We start from the raw sequence: 23,907 nt of genomic DNA, 5'->3' as shown, positions 1-23,907 counted from the left end.
TCACTTTCACTTTTCTTTATGACGGCGAAGCACTCCAGGGATGGTCTTCATGGGAAGTCCTAGGATACTAGCCCCTCATCCTCTTGATGAAAGAGGGAGACGTTTGGGGAGGCTGAGGGGGGCTGTGGCTCACACTCCTGGTTCACAGGAAGAAGGCCTGAATGATGTGCAGGAGATGATCAAAACAGAGAAGTCATACCCTGAGCGTCGACTGCGGGGCGTCCTGGAGGAGCTGAGCTCTGGCTGCTAGTGAGCGGAGGGGCTGCCAGTGTGGGGCGGCAATGGGAGGCTGGCAGAGAAGGAGTCATCTCTGCTAAGCCCTGCTCCCACCCCACCCCCACCCCAGCCGCTTCCTCTCCCTCGCGGACAAGGACCAGGGCCACTCATCCCGCACCAGGCTGGACCGGGAGCGTCTCAAGTCCTGCATGCGGGAGCTGGTGAGGACACGGCTGGACCACTCGGGGGCAGAGGGAGGGCCTGGAGGTGGAAAGGGAAGCCGAGGTGGGGGGACATCCGTCTCTGAGGTCACGGCCCCCAGGGCCAGCCCCTCCATCATGTGTCAAAACCTGAGCCCCACTTACACCACCACCCCCACCTCGCAGGAAAGCATGGGGCAGCAGGCCAAGACTCTGCGGGCACAAGTGAAGCGGCACACGGTGCGGGACAAACTGAGGCTCTGTCAGAACTTCCTGCAGAAGCTGCGCTTCCTGGCAGATGAGGTGCGCCCTGTGCCGGAGCACGTTGCCAAGCTGGAGCAAGGCGGGAGGGGGCTGCACAGGAGGGGGTAGGGGTGGGGGTGGGTGCTCTTCCCACTCCATTGGCGGGAGGAAAAGGAAGACCCAGGAAGGTCCCCTCCCTTACGGGGCACACCAGCCTCCCCCGCCACACCCCATCCCAGCCCCAGCACAGCATCCCTGATGTCTTCATCTGGATGATGAGCAACAACAAGCGCATCGCCTACACCCGGGTGCCCTCCAAGGACCTGCTCTTCTCCATTGTGGAGGAGGAACTGGGCAAGGACTGCGCCAAGGTCAAGACCCTCTTCCTCAAGGTGCCAGAAGGGGAGTGGATTAGTGGCGAGTAGAGGGGCTGGGATCTGGGCTACTGTCAAGAGGTCATCTTCCTCTTGGAGGGAGCAGCGTCCACACCCCTGGGTCTGCCAGGCCTGAGCAGACAAGATGCTCAGAGAAGAGCTAAAGAGAACAGGAAGGGGGATCCCGCCCTGCCCATCCCTTTCCGTGCTGTGTTTACCCCCAGCATAACCCAGTGGGATGGCTGTGGTGGGGACAGGCCCCCTCTGACCACAGCTTCTTCAGCTCCCTGCCCCTTCCTCACCCCACGGGCTCTGGCAGCTGACCCTGCGCCCACTCCCCAGCTGCCAGGGAAGCGGGGCTTCGGCTCGGCGGGCTGGACAGTGCAGGCTAAGCTGGAGCTCTACCTGTGGCTGGGTCTCAGCAAGCAACGCAAGGACTTCCTGTGTGGCCTGCCCTGTGGCTTCGAGGAGGTCAAGGCAGCCCAGGGCCTGGGCCTACACTCCTTCCCGCCCATCAGCCTGGTCTACACAAGTGAGTGAGGACTCCCAGCTCTGGGTGGTCCCGGCTCCCAGCCCTAACTGGGGGGGTGGGCACGCTGGCTGGTGGCCTGTTCCCCAAGCCTCAGCCTGCTCTTCCCACAGAGAAGCAGGCCTTCCAGCTCCGTGCCCACATGTACCAGGCTCGCAGCCTCTTTGCCGCTGACAGCACCGGCCTCTCAGACCCCTTTGCCCGTGTCTTCTTCATCAACCAGAGTCAGTGCACAGAGGTGAGGGCCCCGGGGAGGAGCAGGTGGCTCTGACTTTGAGAACACTGGGGGGCCTGTGAGTTTATGAGACCTGGAAAAACAGAGCAGCCAGTACCCCAGATCCTTAGAGGGAAGGCTTGCAGATAACTGCAGGCCAGGGCCACACTGGTGAAGGCTTTGATCATGGTTACGTTCAACACAGAAGATAGGGAAGACACTGATACACTAGTGGGGGGTGAGGGAGGATGGTCAAGAGCAGACCTCATAGCAGCCTTCATTTAAGATTCCCGGAAGAGTCAGAGAACACGGCACTCCTGCCCCCGAGTCCCCCAGAAGCCACAGGAGTGACTGGGGGTGACTCCTGCTCGGGTATCTGCCCACCCACCATCACCCCTACTTGTTACCTGTCTACCCCACCCCGCTGCAGGTACTGAATGAGACCCTGTGCCCCACCTGGGACCAGATGCTGGTGTTCGACAACCTGGAGCTCTATGGTGAAGCTCACGAGCTGCGGGACGATCCCCCTATCATTGTCATCGAAATCTACGACCAGGACACCATGGTATGGGGGGGCTCTGGCACTTGCATTGGCAGCCACCTCCCCAGCCCACCCCAGAGCCCCTGGCCAGGGTGCTTGCCAGGAAGCTGGGGGTCTGGGCTGCTGACGAACCCTTCCCAGAGACCCCAGGTGACTTCTGCCCTCTCAGCCTGACCCCTCCTGATGCTGTGGGCCTCTGGGGTCTCAGGGAGGAGACAGGCCAGGGTATCCCCGCCTGCTGCACAGACAGACCAAGCCCAGGCCCAGTCGCGCCAAGAAGGCCTGCCGTCCCCAGCCTTCCCCCATCCTAGACCACCCAACTCCCCCCATCCCTGCGTACACAGTCATGAACAGCCTCATAGCTCTCCATGGATACTCTGGAGTGAGGGAATGGAGGATTGGGGTGACTCCTCCAGAGTTGGGGAACCACTTACTACAAGCCACTCTAGCTACTAGGGAGCCCTGAGTGAGTTCTGGACTAGCGCTAGGAGCACCTATTTCTAGATCTGCATCTGCCATTCACTGCCAATCTCCCGGAGCTAGCACAAGACTTGGTTTCCCCATCTGTAAAATGGGGTGATCACACCTGCCACTACATGGAGCTGTGGTGAAGACTGAATGAGTGTGAATGAGTTCCTGGGTGTGAACGTGCTCGGTCAGTTCAGGCATCAAGAGGCCACCTTGGCTGTTTGTCGCGTCAGGGCAAAGCCGACTTCATGGGCCGGACCTTTGCCAAGCCTCTGGTGAAGATGGCCGACGAGGCATACTGCCCACCCCGCTTCCCGCCCCAGCTGGAGTACTATCAGATCTACCGGGGCAACGCCACGGCCGGAGACCTGCTGGCCGCCTTCGAGCTGCTACAGGTGGGGCTGCTGGAAAGAGGGGGCTGGGTCAGGGGCCCCTCTCCTCCCCCCACTGCTGTGAGGCCACTGGGACTGAACTGGGGGCATGGTTCCTGGGGACCTTTGCTGTTTAGCCTTTTCTGTCTCCCTAGATCATGTGGCACCTAACTGGTGGGGGGAGAGAGCCCTCTCCCTGGGCTCACCAGGATATGATGCTATGTCCCCCATCCCCCAGATTGGACCGGCAGGGAAGGCCGACCTGCCGCCCATCAACGGCCCAATGGATGTGGACCGAGGTCCCATCATGCCTGTGCCTGTGGGCATCCGGCCCGTGCTGAGCAAGTACCGGGTGGAGGTGCGTGAGAGCCCCGCCTCGCGCCTCCTGGCCCTGCCCTGAACAGCCCCTGCCGAACTGTGCTTCCTGGTCCCCCTCACCTTCTCCCCGTCCAGGGTCATATGCACACATCACACTGGTGGCATCAAACGCCAGGGGTTCTTCAGCAACCTCAGGCCATGCCTTGTTTTTCAGAAAGACACTGAAGTCCCAGGAGGGGAAGTGACTGGCTCAGGGTCACACCCGGGAGCCAGCAGCAGACCCCAGCTCCCGCCCATCCCCTGCCCATTCTGCACTGATTCACACTGTCCAGGACCTTTCCCGGCCTCCGTCTGCCCCCATACCCACCCTCACCACCCCCCACAGCCCCTTCAGGACACCCTCCCCCATTAGCTGTCCCGGCCCTGCCCCTCCTGGTGAGTGGCCCCCCCACAGCCGGCGCCCCTGATGGAGGGACTGTCCTCTCCCCCCACACCCCCACCCCACGCACACAGGTGCTATTCTGGGGCCTGCGAGACTTGAAGCGGGTAAACCTGGCCCAGGTGGACCGGCCACGAGTGGACATCGAGTGCGCGGGGAAGGGGGTGCAGTCGTCCCTGATCCACAATTACAAGAAGAACCCCAACTTCAGCACCCTGGTCAAGTGGTTTGAAGTGGTGGGTGCAGGCCCGGGCGTGGTGGGGCAGGGCTGGGCCAGTGCCTCTGCCCCTTCTCTGAGCTCAGGCTCCCTGCCCCCACCCCAGGACCTCCCGGAGAATGAGCTCCTGCACCCGCCCTTGAACATCCGCGTGGTGGACTGCCGGGCCTTCGGCCGCTACACCCTGGTCGGCTCCCATGCCGTCAGCTCCCTGCGGCGCTTCATCTACCGGCCCCCGGACCGCTCGGCTCCCAACTGGAACACCTCAGGTACGGTTGCTCCTGAGGCCCAGGGCGGGGGCTCCAGCTTGCAGTCCAGACCACGTGGTTTCTCCTGGGGGCGTCCCCAGGTGGGGTAGGGGAGGCCAGGAAGGAGGGTCCACCGTGGAGGGGCTGTCCAGGAAGCCCCAAATTCGTGCCAGAAAGGCCAGAGCTGAGGCGTCCTTAGAGGGCCTGCGGGCAGATGGCCTTCTCGGCCTGACCCCAGAGAAGACTCTGCCCTCCCCACCCCCCACACGGCCTCCACTGTGTCACCCAGCACAGCTCACACTCCTCTCTGGCTCACCTCCTCCTTCTCCTTATGCCCATCTTTTCTCCCTCAACTGTCACATCCCTCCCTCTCCCCCTCGGAAACCTCCAGAATCAGCTTTAGGCCTCTGGTTCTTCCAGCCTCTCCGACTCTCACTCTTCCTCCTGCTCCTCCCTGCCTGTCTGTCTGTCTGTCTGTCTGTCTCTCTGTCCAGGCAGGCTCCTCCAGGGCCGCCGTGTGCTGTACAGTGGGGGCCCCTCCTCTCGCCCCACAGGGGAGGTTGTGGTAAGCATGGAGCCGGAGGTGCCCGTCAAGAAGCTGGAGACCATGGTGAAGCTGGACGCGGTAAGGTGCCTGGAGAAGTGCAATTGCGGGTGACACTTTCCCAAAGCCAGGCCACCCCCACCCCACCCACCAGACAACACATTAAGTCACTCCTCCTTCAGTGTGGGGTGGGCCAGGGCTAGCCCTGACTGTGTGTGCACGCAGCCCTATCCTAGAGTGTCCAGGAAGGCAAGAATCTCAATTCTGCATGTGTGTGTGTGTGCCATGAACATGTGGTACCCTTGTTCGAGAGAGCAGTAACGTGTGAAGCGATAGCCTGCCATTGTTTTTATTCCAACAAACGACACCACAGGCAAGGACTCCTTGTGTGAACACCAGCGTTCTCTCCAGAAGGTCCAAGTTTTCTTTCTCAGCCTTTTACAAACTACCCTCCCCAGGCTTGGGTTGGGGCAGGAGTTCAGGTGGAAGTGCCTTACTCCTCCTGGCTTAGGACTGGGACTGCTGCTCTGCCAAAAGGGGCCCTGTCACCTGGGTGTTCGGATACGGACATGGAGTCTGCAGGAGAGGGTGGGATGACAGCTGGCCTGGAACAGGTCATCCTGAGTCCAGGCAGGACTGAGAGGGCAGGAGGCAGGTTTACCTCCTCACTGCCTTCTCCAAATCCCGTTCCTGACATCGTGTGCTTCTAGCAGCCTGTGGCGTCTCCTAGCTTCTGAGATCTGGGCCGGGTCTGAGAGGATCCTTCCTTACCCCATCACTCTGGTCCCCAGAGAGTCTGGGCCAGTGGCTGAGTTAGCAGAGGGCATGGCTCATGGAAGAGGCAAGCAGTCAAGGCCTGGTGCCTGGCCTGTGGGGCTGGGATGGCACCACCAGGGCCTGTGGGGCTAAATCTTGAGATCCCTCCTCCCTCCTCGGCTCCCAGCCTCTGAAACTCCTCCCTGAGGAGTTTGCTCCTCCTGGGGGCGGGCAGCTAGTTTCAGGCCATCAGTGAACAAAGAGGACAGCACAGACCTGAGCTTCACCATCATCCCCATGGGCTCTGATGGGGCCTTTTTCATCAGGGTCCCCTTCAGCTGCATAATTGTGTCCATTTACTCATTAAGGCACTTGCCTTTCACCCAACCAACATTATCTACATCCAGTCTCATGCCATGTCATCCTCCCCTCTTGACTCTGACTGCCCTCTGCAATCATCTGGGAAATTCACAACTCTCCTGGTGCCCAGGACCCCACCTTGGACTCAGTGGAGCCCTGCAACTGATCATTTTTAAAAGCTCCCAGTGATTCTCATGTGCAGTCAGGTTGGCAAACCACCACCCTGGAAGTTCTGAGGAAACATCTCTGAGGCAGACCTTCCACAGTCCTGGAATTGGCCTTGTGGGCACAGCACTCATGACCCAGGGACCATCCTTGTGTGAGCCCCTCCCTGCACCCTCCCTGGCTGGGCTGCTGCCCACCGCTTCCGGCCCAGTGGCTAAGTCTGTCCTTGTCTCCTTGGTTTCCCTCTGCAGACTTCCGATGCCGTCATCAAGGTGGATGTGGTGAGTGGGGGGACCGTTAGGGAACTCTGGGAAGAGAAGACCCTACACTACATAGGGTATCAGGCCAAGGGAGGCAGTGTCAGGGACTGAGTCACCCCACAGCCCCTGATGCTCCAGCCAGCGTAACCCCTCCTAAGAGGCAGAGGGAGAGAGCTGCTTGGGCTGCAAGCCCCTGCACACCAATCCCATCTTGGCCAGGCTCATGCCGGTGGGTCATGACACTCTCTGGGCTGTAGCATCCATTTCCGTAAAACAAGGTCCCGCCCCTTTCATACTAGTGGCTTCACAGAGCCCCCTGGAACCCAGGGCTTTCTGGGAGCAGATGGTCAGAATGGATGGGGGACCCCCAGGTTGTCCACGGCTCTGGGAATGGTCAGGGTGCAGGGATGTATGCAGGACTCTGGACCTGGCCAACCCTGCAGGCTGATGAAGAGAAGGAGAGGAAGAAGAAGAAGAAGAAGGGCAGCGCGGATGAGCCAGAGGAGGAGGAGCCGGATGAGAGCATGCTGGACTGGTGGTCCAAGTACTTCGCCTCCATCGACACCATGAAGGAGGTGAGGTCTCCATGCTGGGCAGGGGCCGAGGAGGGACTGGGCTGGGAGAGGCGATGCCAGCTCCACATCAGGCCCTCCTATCTGACTTCTTTCCTGCCCCTACCAGAGTGGTCTCCCTACCCCATCAACATTAGCGTCAAACAGTCTGTCTCACACCCTTGAAGTTCTAATTCATCCTTTTCCAGTCTACCATCTCGGGCTTGGTTTTCTCAAGTCCTCATTCATTTCAGTTCAGTTCAGTCACTCAGTCGTGTCCAACTCTTTGCGACCCCATGAACCACAGCATGCCAGGCCTCCCTGTTCATCACCAACTCCCGGAGTTTACCCAAACTCATGTCCATTGAGTCAGTGATGTCATCCAACTATCTCACCCTCTGTCATCCCCTTCTCCTCCTGCCCTCAATCTTTCCTAGCATCAGGGTCTTTTCAAACGTGTCAGCTCTTCACATCAGTTTGAGTATATATGATGAGTCAGACACCAACCTAGGTGCTACAGGAGCCAAAAGATAAGATGCCAAACCTGCGCTGAGTATTTACTGGACATGCAAAATGCACATGTAAATAGATACAGTACAATGTGATAACAAAGGCAATTCAGTGCCTAGAAGGCAGGGAAAGCCTCACATCTATTATCATTTTACATATTATGCTATTTTATTTCACATGTCTTGGTCACTGTTGCTGTGTGAAATGTTCTTCCCCTGCTGTGCACATACAGGTCTACTGAGTCAGCCTGCAAATTCCAGAAAGCTCATTTCTCCCCTTCCTCATTTGTCTCTTATCCACACTGCCAACCTAACTCAGGGCAGGCACCCAAGACTGACCAACTGACCAGAAGGGACACGTGCCTCTGATTGTGTTTCCTTGACCAAGCTGATCCAGCCACTCTCTCCCCCCAGGCCCCTTCTATGACCCGAGTTGTGTGTGATGTTTACCATTCATATGAAAGCACAGGCTAAGCTGCTGTAGCAGGTCAGATTGCTATGAACAAGAAAGCTGATATGGTGATTCACTGGGGTTGGAGACTGATATCCTGCCATCTTGTTACTGGCATCTGTATGGTTAGAGATGGCTTACCATCACATGCTAACACCGATGCACAGGAAGGGTAAAGAGAAGAGGAGCAGGCATACTCCTTTCCTCTTGAGGGCCCAGCCTAGAAGCAGCACAGCACATAAGCACATCCACTCACATTGGCTAGAATCTAATCCCATAGCCATACTTAGCTGCAAGGGAGGCTGGGAAATGTGATCTTTAGCTAGGTGACTCTGTGCTAAAAACTTTGAGAGAGCAGAAGTGCAGATAATTGAGGGACATCTAGTAGTATCTTCTACCACCAGCACCTCCTGGATTTAAGTTGGAGCTTCGGGAGACTGCCTGTTTTCTCACGTCTGTTCCTGTAATTTGCAGAGGCTGCCACCAGGCAACGGTGGCACCTTGGATGAAGCCTGATGTTTTAGTATCCAGTGTGTACTGACTGGAGAAAATAAACCATGTTTTCTTATCCAGTTATACTTTTCTACATTAAAACACTAAAACATTAAAAAACTAAGAAGCAATGTTTAAGAACACATGTTTTTCAATTGTACATAATTGAAAGAATCATAAAACTCCTAAGTACACTTAAGTCATATTTTACACTATAAATTTTTTTAACCCACTTAAGCAGAGCACATGATAGGTTTGAAACTCAGTGGGAAAGAGCTTCTGCTTCTAAAAATTTAAGATTGGTCTGAGACCACAGTGTGGGGTCAACAAACCCCACCCTAGGAAACCTACCTTCCCTTCTCTTCACCTCATTTTTTGGCAGCAAATTCGACAACAAGAAATCTCAGGAATTGACTTGGAGGAGAAGGAGGAGATGGACAACACTGAAGGTGAGTTCTGGAGTCCTGGATCTCTGCTTTCATCTCCCAGCCCATCATATGAGTGGCCTCCGCTCGTCATACCAGCTGCTTCTCTTTCCCCTTCCCATGGGTCCTCACAGCTGCAGCAGCCTACGGCAGATATCCTCAGGCACCCCTGAGGCCCTTACCTAGAGTGGCTTTTACTCTGACCAGTTGAGCAACCACAGTGATGGACAGACATCACTGTTAGAGCCATCAAACAGCAGAGCTGGAAGGGACCTCAGAGCTCATCCCATTCTGTGTCTTCCAGACCTTTTCCATGGAACACTACAAATGGATTTTCTAAAGGGAAAAGAAGGTTCTGAGGCCAAATTATTTAAACAGGTCCCTTGGTGCAGGACTTCTCAGTGCCTTTAATATACAAATGCTATTATAAATCTCTAAAAGGAAGACAGAATAAAATATTTCCCCAACTTATTATATATATATATATAATTATATATTATATCATGCATATACATGCATATACATACATATATATATATATATATATATATATATCCTTTCTCTTAAAGCATTCCAAGAATACCTACACTTATGTGTGACTGAATGCTGTTTGGAAAATGCTAATATAGAACAGTCCTTTTATTAGAGACCTGCAAAGTTAAATTAGTGAAGTGATGAGGTAGGTCTCCAGCCCTGGCTTTCCTGCTCAGATCATTTCTGCCTCCTTGTCTGTTTCTGGCCAGGCCTGAAGGGGCCGATGAAGGGCAAGGAGAAGGCAAGGGCTGCAAAGGAGGAGAAGAAGAAAAGAACCCAGAACCTAGGCCCTGGCCAGGGGTCGGAGGCCCCCGAGAAGAGGAAACCCAAGGTGGATGAGCTCAAGGTGAGGGTCTGGGAGCAGACCCCATCAGGGTGTGGGGTTGTCATGCCCAGGTCAAGACAGAGGCCTGTAAGCCTGCCTTCCCTCCCCTGATGTGCTGGCTTGGCTCAGGTGTACCCCAAGGAGCTGGAGTCAGAGTTTGACAGCTTCGAGGACTGGCTGCACACGTTCAACCTGCTTCGGGGCAAGACGGGGGACGACGAGGACGGCGGGACCGAGGAGGAGCGCATCGTGGGCCGCTTCAAGGTCAGGCGGCGAGCACGGGCGGGGCCCTGAGTCCTGAGCACCCCCACCAGCTCTCCTCTCCACCCCAAGCCTGGGGCTGACAGCCAAGGGGAACTGTCAGCTGCCCCGGTGGGAAAACTATGAGCGTATTTGCACGCTGAGTGATAAGGGGCATCTGCCCTGAACCCACTCCCCGACTTAACCCCCCGCAGAATTGCCCCCACTCCGGCCACTTCCTCCAAAACCCCTGACTCTCTGTGATCCAGCAACTGAGAGTCTGCACCCTACCCCCGAAGTAGGGTGCAGACTCTCAGTGCTCTGGGCTATTTTAAATGCCACCCCTGCCTGTGCCCATGGGAACCTGCACCCTGACCCATGCTTGCCGCACCCCAGGGCTCCCTCTGCGTGTACAAAGTGCCACTCCCAGAGGACGTGTCCCGGGAAGCCGGCTACGACCCTACCTACGGCATGTTCCAGGGCATCCCCAGCAATGACCCCATCAACGTGCTGGTCCGGGTCTACGTGGTCCGGGTGAGAGCCCCCTCGCAGCCTCTCTCCCCAGGCTCCCAGTCCTCCTGCCCAAGAGGGGCTGAAGCAGCCTCAAACTGATAGCCCCCAACTGGGAGACACCAGGGAGGGCAGCTGGCCTTGTGCCATCCTTTATAGAGGCGGAAGCCAAGACCCAGAAATGGTCAGGGACTCACCTGGGGCCACACAGCAACTCTCTGGTCCAGTGCTCCTGCCCTTCATTATCATGGGACCATCAGGGGGGTGGGGGTGGAGCAGGGACACTGGAAGATGAGGGTGCAGGGATCCTGCTCAAGAGCATCCTTCCCATCCCAGGCCACAGACCTGCACCCCGCAGACATCAATGGCAAAGCTGACCCCTACATCGCCATCCGGCTAGGCAAGACTGACATCCGTGACAAGGAGAACTACATCTCCAAGCAGCTCAACCCCGTCTTTGGGAAGTAAGGCCTCCTGGTGCCCCACCTCCACCCTGCCCAGACTTCCCCAGCCCAGATCCCCTCCTGCCCAACCCTACCGCACCCCAACCTTCAACCCTTCTCCCAACCCCACCGCACCAGATCCTTTGACATCGAGGCCTGCTTCCCCATGGAATCCATGCTGACGGTGGCTGTGTACGACTGGGATCTGGTAGGCACCGATGACCTCATTGGGGAAACCAAGATCGACCTGGAAAACCGCTTCTACAGCAAGCACCGCGCCACCTGCGGCATCGCCCAGACCTACTCCGTGTGCGTGGGGCGGGGTGGGGCAGGGGGGCTGCCTACTGCACCTTGACTTCAAAATCAAGATCCAGACCATGGGATTTGGGAAGGTGGACTTATGGTTTCTGTCCCAGCCAGGCCTCCACCCCCACAGGTTATGGACTCAGTCTTCAGGGGCCAGGACTGCAGGTTCCAAGACAAGGAGAGAGCCAGGGAATTCCAGGACAGAGGAAACAGAGGAAGAGAAAAGCAGGCTGGGAGGAGAGGCAGGAGTGCGCTAGGAAGGGTCCACTGGAGATCTGGCCAGCCTGTGCCACTGCCTGGCTGTGTGACCCTGGGCCATCCCCTTAACCTCTCTGGTTGTCAGTTTCCTCAGGGAGTCTTTGAAGTTCCAGAGGAGTAGACACAGTTGGGGGGGGGGGGGGGCGGCACAATGGTGCGGCTGCAGTGGGGGAGACTGGATGCTCGTCCTTGGGGAGCATGGAGCATGTGGCGCCTGAGCCCAGGGCAGGAGGGATCAGCCTCCAGCAGCCCTCGTGTCTCAGCTGATCCTGGAGCATGGGGCAGGGCTCACTTGCTCACATGGGGCAACAGTCAACCTAAGGAAGCTGGCCAGGGCCACTTACTACCTGGGGATGGCCCAGTCACACCCCAAGCCCCACCCAGCCCAAGTGTCTCCTCCCACAGACACGGCTACAATATCTGGCGGGACCCCATGAAACCCAGCCAGATCCTGACCCGCCTCTGCAAGGAGGGCAAAGTGGACGGCCCCCACTTCGGGCCCCCCGGGAGAGTGAAAGTGTCCAACCGCATCTTCACAGGGCCCTCTGAGATCGAAGACGAGAATGGTAATGGGATGCTGCATGCAGCTATGGGGGTGTCAAGAGGTCACGGAAGGACCCACACATCCTTGTGGTGGTACCATCCCTCTGCTCATCACCCCAGTGTCCGCTTCCTGTCCGCTCAGCCTCCACCCTTCCTCCCCATCCCACACTGAACTTGCCCACTTGTCCCCTTTCTCTTCCTCTCAGCCTCCCTGTGGGGTAGGAAGGTTCTTCCCCATTCTACAGATGAGGAAAGCGAGACCCAAAGGGTTTCAGTGACTTGCCCAAGGTCACTCAGCTTTTACAAGGCAGAGTGAGGGGAGTATAGACCCAGGTTGGTCTGGTTCTCCCTACCCTTTTGCCCTGTGGCCCTTCATGGAGAACCAGCAAATGTCTCTGCCGGAAGCTTGTGCCATCCACCTTCAAGGTGCTGGACAGGACATAGCTTCTTCTCTTCCCTGACCTCGCAGCCCAGCGGGATTCTCGGGTCAGTTTTCCCCCAAGCAGGAAAAACCCAAGAACACAGACCCCTCTGGGCCCATGAGGCAGCTGAGCTTGGGCTGTTGCATCTCCCTCTGAGCCTCAGTTTCCCCATCAGTAGACCGGAGAAGGGGCCTCTGTGTGCCCTTGAGCCCCTGGCCCAGCACAGGTCTCTTGTTCTGCTGAGCCCATGTATGAGCTGACCTCCGGCGCCCGCAGGGCAGAGGAAGCCCACGGAAGAGCACGTGGCGCTGCTGGCCCTGCGACACTGGGAGGACATCCCTCGCGTGGGCTGCCGCCTGGTACCCGAACACGTGGAGACGCGGCCGCTGCTCAACCCCGACAAGCCGGGCATCGAGCAGGTGACTGGCCTGAGTCTGACGTTCTTCGGTATTTGGGATCAGGGAGTCCCAACCTGGGCCCATAAAAAGAGATCTCCAAGCTATTCACTGCTTCCCCGGAAGTATCGGGCGCCCCATACACACACACACACACCATGCCCTTCACCGTAACTACCAGGGCTGGTGTCTTGGCTTTGAGTGAGAATCACATCACCTCTGGTGGAAACCTAGGGTAATCTCCCTCAGAAGCTGCAACTGGCTGTTGGTGACATCATAGGGATTGCTGGCATCCAAGAATGAAAACTGATGAGTCCTGCCAGAACAAAGGTGGGGAGGGAGAAGAGGACTGGCCTTGCTGGGCAGAGGACGGAGTCGTGAGATGTGCCACACCCCCTTCCTCAGGGCCGCCTGGAGCTGTGGGTGGACATGTTTCCCATGGACATGCCGGCCCCCGGGACGCCTCTGGACATCTCCCCTCGGAAGCCCAAGAAGTGAGCTGCTCAGGGCCAGCACCCTTCCCTCCCTCCTCCCCCAATGCATCCTTTCTGCAGGAGCCTCCAGGCCCAGGTCACCTTACTCAGTCCCACGTGACCTTGTTGGGGGAACAGAGCTCCCCACGAAGAGGGCTGTGGGGCCTGCCCTGGGAAGGTCCCCTTGCTGAGGCAAGGGGTCACACCCCCACTGTGTGGCCTGCAAGGGCCATGGGTTCACACCGACACCCTCCCCGAAAGCTCTGTCCTCACAGACCCACTCCTTCACGCACACACGCACGCAGGCAGCATCCCCCCTGGGTTCCCCCACACACATCCACAAGACGCAGAACCCCTGAGAGCTGCTCTGTCCCCCTGATAAAAGTGGTTCCCACTCAAGGCTGTCATGCAGCTCTGCCAAATTTTATTTACAACTGATGAGATATGCAGGGGTGAGTGCCCAGAATGGGCGGGAGGGTGGGAGAGTAGCCGGAATGCTGGATCATGAGCCAAGCCACCTGCCTCTGTTAGTTGACTCTGGCCAGGTCACTTTTTCCTCCACAGTCCTGTTTTCCCATCTGTAAAGTGGCCGGACCAAGCCACTGTCAGCACTGGACTCAGTGCCTGCAATCAGGGCCCCACATTTCCATTTCACACTGGACCCCATTCTGCCTGGTGGGCTTTCCCAGGTGGCTCAGTGATAAAGAATCCGCCTGCCAACGCAGAAGACGTGGGTTTGATCCCTGGGTCAGGAAGATCCCCTGGAGAAGGAAATAGCTACCCACTCCAGTATTCTTGCCTGGGAAATTCCATGGACAGAGGAGCCTGGCAGTCTACAGTCCACGAGGTTGCAAAAGAGTCAGATACGACTTAGCAACTAAACAAAAACAACTAATTCTGCCTGGCACAGCCTCCAGGTGGGACCCTGAGTGAGCTGTTCCATGGCTCGCCACCAGGGGACACCCCAACCCGTTGTATCTCCAGGACTTGCAGTCCAAGGGTGTTAAGTCCAGCACGAGCCATTGCAGTCGATTTTTAGAGATTGACTCAAAAAGTAGAGATGGAACTACCTCATTTATCACGACAATTACGCTTCAGGAGGAAAATCCCTTTTGGGGGCAAGGATGTAAAGAAAATCAGATTCCAGGGTGATCCACTGCCAGCTGCTGGGCTTAACTGTAAATGTCTATTAGAGCTTCAATGGAGCTTCAGGCCTCTGGGGAGGGGGGATTCCTGACTCTCCAAGCCTCGCTTCAGCCATGCCCCGAGAAACCGGCCCCTGCCCCTCTCTGGGCAGCCTCCCTGAGACCTGAGTCAGCTCCCCCTCATCCAGGAGGACTGTGCTCTGGGTCCTGGTGTTCTAGCCCAACTGGCTCTCCGCGTCCCCCTCCACCCCGCCTGGCTCTTCTCTCAATAACCATGCTGGCTGGGCAACCTTCTCCTCTGACCCTGGACCCCCCACATCTCCCCAACCCCTCAACTTCTCCTGACATCGGCTCTCTCAGCCCCAGCTTGGCCCAGGCCCCATGCCCATCCCAAGTTCCCAGGACTTGTCCCGGTCACCTCATCTTCAACCCCAGCCTGGTAACCCCCACCCCCACACCACTAATCTGCCTCTAACCCACCCAGGTACGAGCTGCGGGTCATCGTGTGGAACACGGATGAGGTGGTCTTGGAAGATGATGACTTCTTCACTGGGGAGAAGTCCAGTGACATTTTCGTGCGGGGGTGGGTGAGAGGTCCCTGGGTGGGAGGGGGGCCGAGCTGGGTAAGCCCACCTTCGTGAAAGGCAGGAGAGGAGGGAGAGGACAGGGTGGGTGCTGTGGGTGGAGAGAGCCCCCACCCCAGGTGTGGTTGCAGGTCTAGAGCGTGTGATGCCCCCCAGGTGGCTGAAGGGCCAGCAGGAGGACAAGCAGGACACAGACGTCCACTATCACTCCCTCACGGGCGAGGGCAACTTCAACTGGCGCTACCTGTTCCCCTTTGACTACCTGGCTGCTGAGGAGAAGATTGTCATCTCCAAGAAGGAGTCCATGTTCTCCTGGGACGAGACCGAATATAAGATCCCCGCCCGGCTCACGCTGCAGATCTGGGACGCCGACCACTTCTCTGCCGATGACTTCCTTGGTGCGGGGCTGGGACCAGAGCAGTGAGAGGTCCCCTGGGTGGGAGGGGGGCTGAGCTGGGCAAGCCCACCTTTCTGGAAGGCAGGAGAGGAGGAAGATGACGGGGGGCAGGGGGGGGCAGTGCTGTGGGTGGAGAGAGCCCCACCCCGGGTGTGGTCGCAGGTCTGGAGCAGGTGATGCTCCAGTGGGAGTGGGGGAGGGGGAGGCAGGGGCAGGGTGAGCCCAGCCCAGGTGGGGGGACCCAGTGTCAATCGGATCCAGTGTAGGAGCTGACTCTCGGGTTGTCACAGGGGCCATCGAGCTGGACCTGAATCGCTTCCCTCGAGGCGCAAAAACGGCCAAGCAGTGCACCATGGAGATGGCCACGGGGGAGGTGGATGTGCCTCTGGTTTCCATCTTCAAGCAGAAGCGCGTCAAAGGCTGGTGGCCCCTTCTAGCCCGCAATGAGAATGACGAGTTTGAGCTCACGGTGGGCCTCACCACTGCTGGGCAGGGGGCAGGGGAGGGCCTGGCACCTTTCCTGGGCGTGGGCATCATTCTGTTCCTCTCTGCAGGGCAAAGTGGAAGCGGAGTTGCATCTACTCACTGCCGAGGAGGCGGAAAAGAATCCCGTGGGCCTGGCCCGCAATGAACCTGATCCCCTAGAGAAACCCAAGTGAGTGCCCTGCGTGCCAGTCCCCTGCCACATTGGTCCCTGGGGGCACAGTAACAGGAAGGAGGTGCCAGAACCTCTGGTCTTCTTACCCCCACTCTGTGGGCACCTCTGCCTTCTCTGACCCTTCCTGGGCCACAGCCTCATTGCAGGAGAGCCTCCTCCCTCCTCCCTTTCCCCCCAGGATCCACCTCCTCCCTCTGAGGCCAGAACACGGGCTATAGTACAGAGAAGGCCCTATTGAGCTAAGCTGAATGCTCTTCCTACTTTTTGACAGGGGCTTCCCGGGTAGCTCAACTGGTAAAGAATCCACCTGCAATGCAGAAGACTCTGATTTGATTTCTAGGTTGGGAAGTTCCCCTAGACAAGGGATAGGCTATCCACTCCAGTTTTCTTGGGCTTCCCTGGTGGCTCAAACAGTAAAGAATCTGTCCGCAATGCAGGAGACCTAGGTTCCATCCCTGGGTTCAGAAGATCCCCTGGAGGAGGGAGTGGCAACCCACTCCAGTATTCTTGCCTGGAGAATCCCCATGGACAAAGGGGCCTGGCAGGCTACAGTCTTTAGGGTCCCAAAGAGTCGGACATGACTGAGTGACTAAGCACACAGTTTTTGACAAAGGCAAACAGCTGCATTTGGTGGACTTTTGGGCCCCAGGCAGCCTTGATGGCTGGGGGAGGGGGGTACCTGGAACTGTGTACTCAGCTGAGAGTCACCTTCATCTTGGCCAGGGGCCCTCGCCACACCCCGGCCCTCATCCCCCGTGTCCTTCCTCGGTGCCCCCTCTGCTCCTGTCGCTGCTCTAACCAGCCCGACACAAGCTTCATCTGGTTCTTGAACCCTCTCAAGTCTGCCCACTACTTCGTGTGATGCATGTGTCACTGGTTGCTTCTCCTCCTTGCCCTTTTCCTCTACTCTGCCTGGCTACCTGGTCAAGAAGATCCTTGGGGTCTGAGCCCAAAGCCTCCTGGGTTTCGTACCCTCCCTTCCTCCTGGACCTAGGGCTATGAGCTGGCCAGCATGTGGCGCGCATGCGTGCACACACACACACACACACACACACACACACAGAGTGCACACACAAGGACAGTGCAGACAGCAACTTTTAAGCTTTCAAGTGGTATCCTAGACTCAGAACTGCAAATGACTGTCTTGCATGTTTACATATGAGGCCGGAGAGGAAAAGGAACTTGTCCAAGGTCACCGCCTAGTAAATCAGGGCAGAGCTAGGACTCAGCCTTCGTTTTCAAATGGTCCATCCAGTGTGCTTTGCACAATACCACCTCTTCTCCCAGTGACATCCTGGTCAGAATCAAACCCAGTGTTATTGGCAGAAAGCAGCTGAGTTATGGACAGGAAAGGGGAAAGGCTTTGACTGGGATCAGCCATCCAGCCCTGAATAGATTCTACCAGCATCTTCCTCCCAACCCGAGCCCTTTCCTGCCTTTCATGGCAGTGAGTAGCTCCACAGCATTCAGTCATCTTGGTAACCAGCCTAAGGGGAGCTCGGCTCGGTGCCAAAATTTCTCATGCACCTTCTCACATCACCCTTTCACCAACCCCAGAGGTGGGGTCTGCTATTAACCCCATGGTACAAGTGAGGAATCCAAGGCTCTAAGACATGCCTCACTTGCCTGTCACCACTGGGACTGGAAACTAGGCGTCCTTGCCCACAACCCCCGGCCTGCAGCCCTGCCTGCACTGATTGGCTCTGGAGGGTGCAGTCTATGTCCCCCAGGAGCAGGAAGAGTTTGAAGAAGCATGTTCAGTACTTTGATTTTCTATCTGGACATTTTATAGAATCTCTTGTTCTTGTCACACAGTCAACAGAATGTAAGCTCAACAAGCTCTTTTTTGGCTAGGTGGCCCTGAAGAAGGTATAGTAGTGATCCAGCCCTGATGGTGGGCAGGTCAGAGGTGAGGGTGGCATGTACTCCACCCTGGGGATCCTCAGACCCCTGGTAGGGCCTGGTGGGGACGGAAGCCTAAAGGGGGAAGAGGTTGGAAACACAAATCTCACTGTGAACACACAGCAAGTACTAGACCATCCACAATGAACAGCTCAGTAGGGGAGCTTCCTATTGTAATAACCAGAACTGCCTGCAACAGCCTTCTCCAGCACTGACCTGCCCTCACTGCAAGTGTTGGGTCGAGGGGTAGCTGCCCAGCTGCCTAAAATGTCGACTAGGCCTCGGGAGCAGCTGGGACAACTGCTGTTCTCTGCAAAGAGAACGGGGAATGCAGGCAGAATTTGCTGGAGCTAAGTTCAGTTCAGTTCGGTCACTCAGTTGTGTCCGACTCTTTGTCATCCCATAGACTGCAGCACGCCAGGCCTCCCTGTCCATCACCAGCTCCCGGAGTTTACTCAAACTCATATCCATTGAGTCGGTGATGCCATCCAACCATCTCATCCTCTCTCATCCCCTTCTTCTCCCTCCTTCAATCTTTCCCAGCATCAGGATCTTTTCCAATGAGTCAGTTCTTCATATCAGGTGGCCAAAGCTGAGTTTCAGCTTCAGCATCAGTCCTTCCAACGAATATTCAGGACTGATTTCCTTTAGGATGGACTGGTTGGATCTCCTAGTTGTTCAAGGGACTCTCCAAGAGTCTTCTCCAACACCACAGCTGGAGCTAAGAGATAGGTTCAAACCCTGCCTCCAGCACTCAGTACTCTGGGAACTGGGACCGTGAAGGGACCCCTCTTGGGGTCTAGAAGGGCTGCAGGGACAGGGTGTCTTAGAGGTGCCACTCCCCTGACCGAGGCTTTCCCTCTCTAGCCGGCCCGACACCGCCTTCGTCTGGTTCCTCAACCCCCTCAAGTCCATCAAGTACCTCATCTGCACGCGGTACAAGTGGCTCATCATCAAGATCGTGTTGGCGCTGCTGGGACTGCTCATGCTGGCGCTCTTCCTCTACAGCCTCCCAGGCTACATGGTCAAGAAGCTCTTGGGGGCATGAAGGCCCTGGGGGCCCTCCCTACAGCTTCCCTCCTGGGCCTGTGCATTTGCCCCGCCTCTGGCACAGAGGCCTTCAGTCCCAGAGGCATTCCTCCTGCTGGTTGGGCGGGTGATGCAACCCCCCCTCCCCCCAGCCCCCCCCCCCAACCCTGCCTGTCTGCCCCACCCCAAGCCTACTGCTGGGACCGGTCCTGCCCATCTCCTCCCTACCTGCAGGGTGGGGAGCGTGGGAAAGCGCCAGAGCCTGCCCCAACTGCCAGAGGAAGCCACCGGAAATCCTCCCCAGGCCTTCCAGCAGAGCGCTAAAGCTTTAATGAAATTAATGGAGAATCAAGAGAATCATGTCATGGACCGCGCCCAGGACTTTAAAAAGAATCAATGAGCAAGCAACATTACCCTCCCCCTCCCCAGACATAATCTTGCAAGAGCAGCCGCCATCTTGATCTTGCAGAAGTGATCCCAGATCCCTTCCAGGAATCCTGCCAGGTGGCTGCTTCCCCGGGCCACTCCACTCTATCTAGGCAGCCGCCGTCTGGGTGCACAAGCCCAGTCCCAGCCCAGCCTGCAGGTTCTGATGGCCGCCCAGTGCTTCCTCTGCCCGGACTAGCCCTGGCAAGCCAGCACGCCGCTGGCAGTGAACCCTGTACCCCACCCACCTGCCTGGCCCCTGCTGAGCTTGAGCTTCCAGTCCCCGGGGGCTGCCTGGAGTTGGCACTTGAAGGGCTGCCCACCCCCGCCCCCACCGCCACCTGTGTGAGCTGAGTTTCTCTTGGCTGTTTTTCCTCTCTTGAGTGGTGATTTTTCTCTTAATAAAAGAAATCAAACCCTGAGCTGAGAAGTCTGCAGTGGGTCAGGTGGGGGGGACTGTGGGGGAGGGATGCACAGGGTCGGCTGGCAAGCTCAGCACAGGCTGGGCCCCTTTGGAGGGGGCACCTTGTGACCCAGGGTTCAAGAGGGGCCTGCGGTACAGGGCTGCCTGCCCAGGCTGCCCCGGGAGGAATGTCACACCTCAGCCCAGGGGCACAGCCTGGTGGACCCAGGGGCCCCAAAAGCTCACTAAAGCACTCTTGGTGACAGTCTGAAGGCGGAGACCCAGAAATGGCCCAGAGCTCCCAGGCACCGCCTGTTCCCGGAAGCAAGAAGGGAGACCCGAGCCACAGTCTCGGCCTGCAGCTGCGCGCCTGTTCTCAAACCAGTCTGAAGCCAGGGACAAAGTCCCCTCATGACACAGAGGTGTCAGGTGGGGATTGCTCTTTAAAGCGATTCAGACACAACTTTTTTAAGACTTTAATGGGACTGTCGAATCCAAGTAACTCCTCTCAGCACCTTATTTCAACAGGTCTGACAACAACAGGTCCGACAACAACAGGGAGTGGGCCCCGGGAAGCCCCCAGGGGGTACTGCCTCCCACACCAATAGTGATACCAGTGTCAGCCCTACTGCGACAGGCTTTTCGAGGTCTGGCTCTATTTTGTGGGGACCCGGAACACCTGAGTCGGAGGAACTTGCAGTTCAGAGTTTATCTGGAAAAGAGAGAGTAATGGTCATTACCCTTCCCCCAGGGTCCACCTGCCAACAGGCCTCCAAGTGTCTAGGAGCACTTCTTTCCCAAAGACGTCCTTCCGTCTCCTGGGCCAGCCTGCAGGCACCCTGCCTTCTTCAGAAACCGAGTCCTGGGCTCCTTACCTGACTTCTGCTCCAGCACACCAGCCTCTGGTAATGCTCTTAACCTTCCCCTCTGATCCATTTTCTAGAACCCTCACCTCCCCGCTTCACCGGCCCATCTGGCCTCATTCTTCCATGCTCTTCCCCAGCCTTTTGTCCACTGTAGCGTCGAAGGAAGGGTGGCCCCCTATGGTTCCCAAACGCCTGAGTCCTGTCTTGGCCCAAGAGGCCATCGTGACCCCCAGGCTCATTGCATGTCCTGCTCAGGTGTGGCCGGGGGCCTCAGACCCACACAGGCCACACATCCCCAGGGCCTGGCATGTGGCTGGCCTCAATTGATGACTCAGGAGGTACGCCCAGCCCCATGTTTCACCCTTAAGTGCCACATGAAGGATCCCACAGGAGCAGAGCAGAGCCAGCGGCTGCACTGCCAATGGGCTCTTCCCAGTGGAGCAGACCGTGAGATCCGCCTCCTGCTAGGACACGGGGAAGTCACCCCAGCTGTCCCTGGAGCAGGTCTGCGTAGGGGGCTGGGGGGAACATCTGCCTCGGTTGGAGCCCCCTTTCCTGGTGTCACATCCCAGGCCAGACCCCCGGGGCTGGCAGAGTGGGAAGAGCCAGAGCTCTGGGCAAGTGACAGAGGCTCTGTGGTTTGATCCTCCTTTTTGTGAAAGCGGGAGAATCACTCCCGCCCTGTCCACCTCACAGACCAGCTGTTAGGACCAAAGAAGAAAATTCCTGTGGAAGGGCTCTGTAAGCTGTGAGGCCAGAGCCGGCTTGATCCCTGCCTCACAGAGCCATCCAACAAGCATCTGGTGCCAAAAACTATATGGGCGTCAAAGTGACACTATGACAGCCCGCATCTCAAAGTTCCCTTGCCCCTGGAGGTGGTGGGGAGGGGATGCCTCACTTCCTCCAGCATCTCCGCCAGTCCCGCTGCTGCCCCCCACCCCGGCACCCCAGTGTCCTGCCTCCCCTTCCAGGACCCACCTTGGTGTCGAGATACTGCTGCAGCAGCTGCTGGAGCTCTGTGTTCTGCCGTTCCAGAGAACTGTTTTCTATCAGCAGCTCAGCCCTCTGGGTCAGGACGAGGCTTTGGGCAGAAAAATTGATAAGAGGCCCATTGAATACTCCTCCATTCTCAATCAAGTTGAAGCCAGGATCTCTGCTCTTCTATTCTGGTTGGAGGTGAATGAGGACCCCAGAACCCTCGCCCACCAGGGCAGCCCTCCAGGCCTGAAGGAGCCAGGCCACCCAGAACAAAACAGGGAGGGCAAAGCCAGAGGGTTCGATCCCCCAACACTACACGGCCCCCCACCTGAGTTGCCAAAAGCAGTTTTACTCTCCAAGAGTTCCTGGGACAGGGAGGCGGCAAAGGTGGCCGCTCCAAGCAGGGTGCTTCTCCTACCTGCCTGCCCTGGGCCTGCCCTGCCTGCCCTCCTTCTCCTGAGCCATGGCATGCACACTCACTGGTATTTCTCCAAGGCTGTATACAGAGCATCCCAGAGGTTCAAGGTGGTGGCAGGGATAACCGTGGTCAGGGCCTTCCAGTACTCGGAGTCCTTCGAGTCATCTCGCACAACCTTCAGCAACTTCACTGGCACCCAAGAGTCCCTGAAGGTCAAAAGCACTGGTACCATTCCCCTCAACCTGATGTCACCAGGGCCCCCAAGCAGTGCCCCTCACAGACTTACTGTCACCTTCATCCGATCATGGCAGAGCCTCAGAAACAACACCTGCTTATCCTTCAAGGTTCCTGATCCTCGGTGCTGTTGTCTCCGTTATGAAGGAGTGTCATCCACCCCCTTTCTCTCGATCAGTTTACCTCACTGGCTTTATAGCTCACTACTATCCATTTCTTCCATGGATGCAGCCAAAGCAGCTCTTAAAACCTGTTATCTCCTCTCCACACACCCCCAGGATAGCCTTCATCCAAGCTATCCCCTCCCACCTGAACAAACCTTCCCACTACAGTCCCTGAATCAGGCATCAGTCGGCCACCAAAGTCATCTTTCTAAAATGCAAGTCTGCTCCTGGCTCCCTCATGGCTTAAGATCATTTTCTGGCTCCGATCCACCAAAGGGTAAAGACCAAGACGTTGGGGAGTTTGGATAAAGCTATCAAGATCCAGCCTAGCTCCTCTACCCAAGCCAGTCTCATTCCCCAGACCCTTGACACTCCAGTCATACCGCTCTGTTATGATTCTTGAAGCAGGTCTTTCCCTGTACTGTGACCTCCTGAAATGCCCTTCCCCCCAACTCTGTCCACCAAGGAAAACCCAGTTCTGCTGCCCTCTCCTCCTAAAACCCTCTCTGATGTATCAGATGAAGGTGACCACTTGCCCTCTGAGTAGCCTGACACCTCCACGTACTTTGACCACTATTCTGATCACAAAGTATTCTCCCCACAGGGCCTATACACAGCAGCCCCCAACATGTTCATTAAATAAATGAATGATGAATGAAAACATGCAAATTGCTTCTGTATCTATTTCTTTCATTGCAATGTCCATGGATTCCTCTCGCCCTCCTTCCGAACATCCTCTACTCACTTCCCCAAGTTCTAGCTCAGCAGCCTCTTCCCTCCCTGCTATCTGCTTGGCTCCCATCCCATCCCGCTCCCCCCACCCCCCACTTCTCAGGTAAGCCCTCCAGCACCACAGCCTACTTGGGCTTCCTCAGACCCATGACAAAGGCCTCCAGAATCTTGAGGACATCGTTGGGGTGGATGAGCTTGGGAGAAGGAGGGGGCTCCTTCTCCTGCGACTTCCCATCCACAAGGCTCCCCGCCTTCTCTGCTCTGAGATCCAGCGGCTCCTGTAGTGGGGACACAGATGCCAGGAACCAGTGTGGACAAAGATTCAAGGGCAACTATGGTTGGAGGCATGCAAGCATGAGTGTATGAAGACAGCTAGAAAGAAGAAAAACGGAGAAAACATCTACAGAAAGTTACAGAAGTTTTGGAAAAGAAAGATGCAGACATGCACACAAAGAAAGAGAGAATGAAGGAAAAGAGTGGAGAAGAAGGAAGATGGGACCAGGAAGAGGCAAACAGGGAGCTTCATAACAGTGATAATGGGGAATTCCCTGGTGGTCTAGTGGTTAGGACTCAGCACTTTCACTGTAGGGGCCTGAGTTCAATCCCTAGTTGGGGAACTAAGATCATGCAT

General features: G+C 56.9%; 2 protein-coding genes across 4 annotated transcripts in view; one reads left to right on the top strand and one right to left on the bottom strand.

Annotated features, from left to right (window-relative positions):
• OTOF (otoferlin) overlaps positions 1 to 19,074 on the top strand; it is a 90,351-nt gene extending 71,277 nt beyond the window's left edge. For 2 of the 3 annotated variants that reach the window (XM_065927211.1, XM_065927210.1), the window contains 28 exons: positions 149 to 249; positions 347 to 437; positions 603 to 719; positions 899 to 1,051; positions 1,376 to 1,565; positions 1,676 to 1,800; positions 2,207 to 2,341; positions 3,019 to 3,180; positions 3,395 to 3,514; positions 3,988 to 4,149; positions 4,237 to 4,399; positions 4,933 to 5,003; positions 6,455 to 6,484; positions 6,907 to 7,038; positions 8,849 to 8,915; positions 9,635 to 9,771; positions 9,880 to 10,014; positions 10,387 to 10,524; positions 10,837 to 10,964; positions 11,082 to 11,252; positions 11,913 to 12,073; positions 12,749 to 12,891; positions 13,273 to 13,361; positions 14,970 to 15,068; positions 15,226 to 15,467; positions 15,757 to 15,935; positions 16,021 to 16,121; positions 18,894 to 19,074. In XM_065927211.1, the coding sequence (XP_065783283.1) occupies positions 149 to 249; positions 347 to 437; positions 603 to 719; positions 899 to 1,051; positions 1,376 to 1,565; positions 1,676 to 1,800; positions 2,207 to 2,341; positions 3,019 to 3,180; positions 3,395 to 3,514; positions 3,988 to 4,149; positions 4,237 to 4,399; positions 4,933 to 5,003; positions 6,455 to 6,484; positions 6,907 to 7,038; positions 8,849 to 8,915; positions 9,635 to 9,771; positions 9,880 to 10,014; positions 10,387 to 10,524; positions 10,837 to 10,964; positions 11,082 to 11,252; positions 11,913 to 12,073; positions 12,749 to 12,891; positions 13,273 to 13,361; positions 14,970 to 15,068; positions 15,226 to 15,467; positions 15,757 to 15,935; positions 16,021 to 16,121; positions 18,894 to 19,074 (3,723 nt within the window). Of the gene's footprint in view, positions 1 to 148; positions 250 to 346; positions 438 to 602; positions 720 to 898; positions 1,052 to 1,375; positions 1,566 to 1,675; positions 1,801 to 2,206; positions 2,342 to 3,018; positions 3,181 to 3,394; positions 3,515 to 3,987; positions 4,150 to 4,236; positions 4,400 to 4,872; positions 5,004 to 6,454; positions 6,485 to 6,906; positions 7,039 to 8,848; positions 8,916 to 9,634; positions 9,772 to 9,879; positions 10,015 to 10,386; positions 10,525 to 10,836; positions 10,965 to 11,081; positions 11,253 to 11,912; positions 12,074 to 12,748; positions 12,892 to 13,272; positions 13,362 to 14,969; positions 15,069 to 15,225; positions 15,468 to 15,756; positions 15,936 to 16,020; positions 16,122 to 18,893 lie in introns of all 3 variants that reach the window. The other variant, XM_065927209.1, reaches the window with a different exon arrangement.
• A 1,465-nt stretch (positions 19,075 to 20,539) lies between these two features.
• The window catches only part of DRC1 (dynein regulatory complex subunit 1), a 31,123-nt gene continuing 27,755 nt past the window's right edge, over positions 20,540 to 23,907 (bottom strand). Inside the window, 4 exon segments of the mRNA XM_065927208.1 lie at positions 20,540 to 20,596; positions 21,729 to 21,831; positions 22,209 to 22,352; positions 23,406 to 23,559. Coding sequence (XP_065783280.1) covers positions 20,540 to 20,596; positions 21,729 to 21,831; positions 22,209 to 22,352; positions 23,406 to 23,559 — 458 coding nt within the window.

Source organism: Muntiacus reevesi, chromosome 3, assembly GCF_963930625.1.
Source record: "Muntiacus reevesi chromosome 3, mMunRee1.1, whole genome shotgun sequence".
Lineage (NCBI taxonomy): Eukaryota > Metazoa > Chordata > Mammalia > Artiodactyla > Cervidae > Muntiacus > Muntiacus reevesi.
This window is presented reverse-complemented; position numbering and strand designations above follow the sequence as displayed.